Source organism: Macadamia integrifolia, unplaced genomic scaffold (assembly GCF_013358625.1).
Source record: "Macadamia integrifolia cultivar HAES 741 unplaced genomic scaffold, SCU_Mint_v3 scaffold958, whole genome shotgun sequence".
Lineage (NCBI taxonomy): Eukaryota > Viridiplantae > Streptophyta > Magnoliopsida > Proteales > Proteaceae > Macadamia > Macadamia integrifolia.
This window is the reverse complement of record NW_024870601.1, coordinates 130,959-136,033: the sequence shown is the minus strand read 5'-3', so window position 1 is coordinate 136,033 and position 5,075 is coordinate 130,959. Positions and strand designations below refer to the sequence as shown.

Sequence of the window (5,075 nt, the reverse complement as noted above, 5' to 3'; positions counted from 1 at the left end):
CATGAGATTCGAACTTGAGACCTCTTGGTGAGCAAGGGAATTTTGTACACCATAGCTCACCAACTAAGCTAGGTAGTTGTTGTTACCAAAAACAAATCTTTAATCACTTAAGGATGTGGTCCATCGATCCTTGTTGGCATTTGGAATATTCCTTGTACCTCTGGGACAACTGCAAATGGGCTGGTTTTGTATCTCAGTTCAGTTCTAATCCATTATTCTTTTTTTCTGGCCCGAAAAGAATAATCATTTGTACGGGTGATCAAACAAATGTGTACTTTTAATTGAATACACCTATCTTGCTCAGAATTTCGTCCTCTTCGTAACCATGAAAAGAATTAGGACCTCTTTACGTGTAAAATTGAAGATATAGCGCCCGATAGTCCTTAAGGCCTTGAAAATATAAAACCTGCAAAAAGAGAGTAAAACTCAAGGTAGCTCCATTCTAAATATGTAAAATGCATGTTTTACTACCCTAGATTTCACACATAAATGTGCTCATCAGTATATAAATTGGAGAACTGATCTAATGAGAACTAGACGACTAACATAGGAGAGAAGCTTGCCTTTCCAAAGCTGAAGCCTTTTCCTCATAGGGTCAAGCAAGGGGGAGCAGTGGTGGGAGGAGAGTCTGGAAGAGATGAGGGAGCCGAGCAAGAATTCAGAGAGGGCAAGAAGTTGGTCTTGGAAAATATCAGAGACTATTGAAAAAAAGAGACTAGATTTGAGGAGATTGATACAGAAGCCAAATAGAGACTCGAAAAGACGAAGAGAAGAAATAATACTGGAGATGGAAGGAAGTGGGGTCAGCCTTAGAGAAAATCATGAGGTTATTTGCAAAAGCAAGATGGGTGACCATAAGGCCTTCACATTTAGGGATGGGAGAAATGAGATGTTGGTCAGTGGAGGATTGGATGAAACAGGAGAGAGCCTCAAGGGCATGATAGAAGAAAAGGGGACAGAGGACATCCTTGCCGGATGCTTATTGGGGAAGAGAAGCCCGTAAGGCTACCATTGATCATAATAGAGAAGCGAGGAGAGGAGATGCAAGAATGAATCCAATGGACAAAGAAGGGGGGAAAGACATCTGCAGCTAGATTCTGGAAATGAAAGCCCTTCGAACGGAGTCAAAATCCTTATGAATGTCAATTTTGAGAAGTGCTGCAGCAGAGTGAGACTTATGATCAAATCCTCTGACAATTCATGACGAAGAATAATGTTGTCACCAATGCTTCTTCCAGCGATAAAAGCTGATGGGTTAGGGCTTTAGGGCTGACAAGCGAGGCAATGACAATCTGGATCTTGTTGGATAAGATTTTGGCAATAAATTTGTACATGTTGGAAAGGGAAATGGGCTTGAATTCGGGCATGGCCTGAGCGCCTTCTTTCTAAGGAATTAGGAAAAGGAATGTGATTGGCTCTTTTAATTTGTAAAGGATTTAGGAAGAAGCTTCTAATGGCAATGATGAGATCATCTCTAATGATATACCAACATGAGGAGAAGAATGCCATACTAAACCCATCAAGAGGAGCTTTATTGGATTTGGGCGAAAGAGCATTTTTATTTAGTAGTTGTTATTATGCTTGGCAATGCTAAATTTGAATGATGAACTTTAGAAGTCAGGTACCTGACATGTTGGTATAATACCTTTTACAAGGAAGTAACTCGTTACAACACCTATTGTTTCGGGTTTGTCTATTTTATTTAGGGAAAAAAGAGGAATTTTATGAATTTAGTGGATGAATGATGATGATTTTATTGTACTTAGGTGCTTGAAGGAAAAACCAAGTATAGCCCATTGAAAAGGGTATGATTGGTTGTTATACTAGCATTTAGAGATGTAGGTATATTTTGTGAATTAACCTTGAAATGAAAAAGTTAAAGATAAATGCAAGGTTTGAGTTATGGGGATTAACCTTGGAATCAGGGAGTAGTGAGTCAGTTTATGCATGCTTCCAAGAGTGGGCACTTGGACGTTATATATTGCATCCTCAGATGTTTGAAGTCCTCTCCAGGGAAAGGACTATTGTATGCCAAACACAACCACTTGAGTATAGAAGGGCTCATAGATGCTAATTGGCTGGATCCATCTCTGACAGACGGTCTACATCGGGCTATTGCACATTTGTGGGTGGTAAATTAGTCAAATGGAGGAGAAATAACAGTTGTTGTAGCTAGATCAAGTGCAGAGGTAGAATTTAGGGGAATGACTCATAAAGTTTGTAAACTCATGTGGTTGAGATGATTGGTCTAAGAGTTGGAATTTGACACTAAAGGGCCTATGCGGCTCTACTGTGACAGCTAGGCTGCAAAGCATTGCTCACAGTCCGGTGCAACATGACAGTATAAAGAACATCGAGGTGGACCGACACTTCATCAAGGAAAAGATTGACTCTGCCTAAATTTGCAATCAGGTCAGGTGATCAATTGGCAGACATATTCACCAAAGGGCTCATCTCCCACCAGTTCAGTACCCTATTATGCAAGCTGGGAATGTATGAGTTTATGTAACAGGGGTACTTTAGGAACAAATTTATTGTCTAGTTGTCTTTTATTGTATTTTCTTCTTTTTACATTTTACCTCCATAGGGAGGTGTATATAATTCATTACATCTTATTAGTGAAGTGATATAGGGTGGTAGAGACCATTCTCTAATACACAACATTCTACCATCATCTCTTCTCTCGTTCTTCTTCCTCTTCCTCTTCCTCTTCTCCTTCTACTCTCTTCTATCCTCTTGTTCCGTTGTTCTCTTTAAATCCTTATATTCTAACTCTTGTCTCAAGTAGAAAATATGTACACAATGTACTGCGTAGGTGCATATGAAATAAAAGTTTTAATTTGTGTATCACAGCTTTCATTATATTTGATTTGTACGTCAGTCAATATTGTGGACCTTATGGAATGTTAACCAATACCACTGAAATGTCCTAAAATAAGTTTCAATGGCAGAAATGGAGAAAGAAGACCAGCTTCTCGATCAAGTTTTGCAGTCAAGGAGCATAGCTATTGAAAGGATAAGAAAAAGTCGACAACAGTTTATCCTTGTGGCATCACTAATTGATCGCATACCAAACCTTGCTGGGTTAGCGAGGACTTGTGAGGTCTGTTCTAAAGAATACATTGGATAGACTATGATGAATAATTTAGATGTATCAATCAATCCTTAACCTGGCTCCTTTTTTAAACTTCAATTTATTTAAAGCTGTTCATTCTATCAGGTATTTAAAGCAGCGGGATTAGTTATCTCTGATGCAAGTATTGTACATGATAAACAATTTCAACTCATCAGGTTAGACCTGATCATACACCACAATCAGTTCAAAGTCCATATATTGTATGCTAATTTTGGTTCTTGTCACAATTTGATTTTGGATTCAAATTGACGGTTTGCTTAAGTGATTAGCTTGATTAGATGCTACTGAGGACAAAAGGAATTCAATGTTACAATCTGCTGATGATATTTGGGGCCAGTTATTTTGTAGCAGTTGCCTAGGCAACTCAGTTTATTTTAGATGTGCAAGATAACAAGGACCTTGGTGTCCTTGGGTCAGGTGCTCATCTAGTTAGGCAACATGTTGATGCCATGGACCGTAAATATGGCGTGCAAACATTGTTGTTTATCTTGACCAGGTGATCCAGTTAAGGGAGTTCAATTAGGAAATTAGGCCTTGAAATACTTTATTTTGGCCCAGGTTTGGGTTCTCTGGGCCTTGGACTTGTTATTTTTGTGTTCATTAATGTAATGTGCCAGTATATGTCTAAGATTAAGTGGGGTACATTAGAAGATTTTTAGGTTTAGGTAGTTTTTTATTGCTTTTAAAATTCTTATTAACCCTTTTCTTAGCTGCTTTAATTTCTCTTCTCAATTACAGGTCAGTATAATAATCTTCTGTATCTTGTGCATGTCTATTCTCTTTCATTTTAATTCTGTTTGCTATAATTTCTTCAAATCTATACTTCGTTGCATGATCAGTTACAGAATTGATGCTTCATTAATTCTGGTTATTCAGCTACAGCATTGATTCATCATTAACTCCTGCTATTACTGCCATCAATCTACTGTTTTAGCTCTTTAAGATTCAGAAAATCAGTTTTGATTTCAAAACCCAGATTGAATTTCAAGAATCCTTGTGCTATTGAACTTCTTTAAACCTGAGATTCTAAGACTGAATATTTTAATTATATATCTGAGTATTGTTCAAGGCTTATTCATTCCTTTAGATCACTAGTTAAATTCTATATAAACTCCAACTTCTGCCCATCAATTTCTGTTCTCAGTCTGGGATTTCAGTTTCCTAATAATAGTAGGAAAATACCATGACTTGAAATCTGACATTTTGATTTCATTCCAGTTTGGTTAAGTTGTTCACTTTGACAAATAGGCCACTTGACCTGAAATTTGAATAGATCAGACTTGCTATCTGAGATTTAACTTCTCATAATTCTGGTTTGTTCCTTTTATCCTGTTACTCTGGAATTTTCTGTTGGTTTCTCAACCCAAGCCTTTAGGGGTTCCATATTACTAGGTCTTGGATTGTGCTAACTAGGCTCATACACAATATTGTGCCTATGCTAAGCTTGAGCAGGGGCAGCAATAGGGATGGCTTGGGCCCTTATCATGATGAATTGTCTAGGTATGTTTTTTGGTCATTTTATATGCATCACAGTATGGGAAAGTGCATTTTTCATGGATGTAATGCTTTTCTTGTTGGAGGTTTTGTGATGCGGCCAGCCAACTAGATTCCAGATTAGGTATCAAATATCAGATCGGCTGCTCCACTGGCCTAGATCTGAACTATTTTCTTGACAAATCAGGGTCGAAAAGGCTTGTTGGTTTGTTGATTCCAGCACCCTGCCATGGGAAGGAAAGAATAAGAGAAGAGGAAAGAGAAGATGTAGGGGGGCTGTTCTGATAAACACTACCCATGAACAGTAAAGAAGAAAGAGAAGAGAGACGAGAGCGACAGGGAAAGATGGAGAAAAAGGAAGCCTTCTCTTGGCTGCCGACTGAGATCCAAACTCTGTAATTATTCCATTAATCTTTTTTTTTTTTGGGGGGGGGGGGGGGGGGGG

The 5,075-nt window shown here is 38.3% G+C and overlaps 1 protein-coding gene across 4 annotated transcripts in view; it reads left to right on the top strand.

The window, feature by feature from the left end:
* Positions 1-5,075, top strand: part of LOC122070638 — a 105,193-nt gene that overhangs the window by 91,136 nt on the left and 8,982 nt on the right. For all 4 annotated transcript variants that reach the window (XM_042634828.1, XM_042634826.1, XM_042634827.1 and 1 more), the window contains 2 exons: positions 2,952-3,103; positions 3,221-3,291. In XM_042634828.1, the coding sequence (XP_042490762.1) occupies positions 2,952-3,103; positions 3,221-3,291 (223 nt within the window). The remainder of the gene's footprint in view (positions 1-2,951; positions 3,104-3,220; positions 3,292-5,075) is intronic.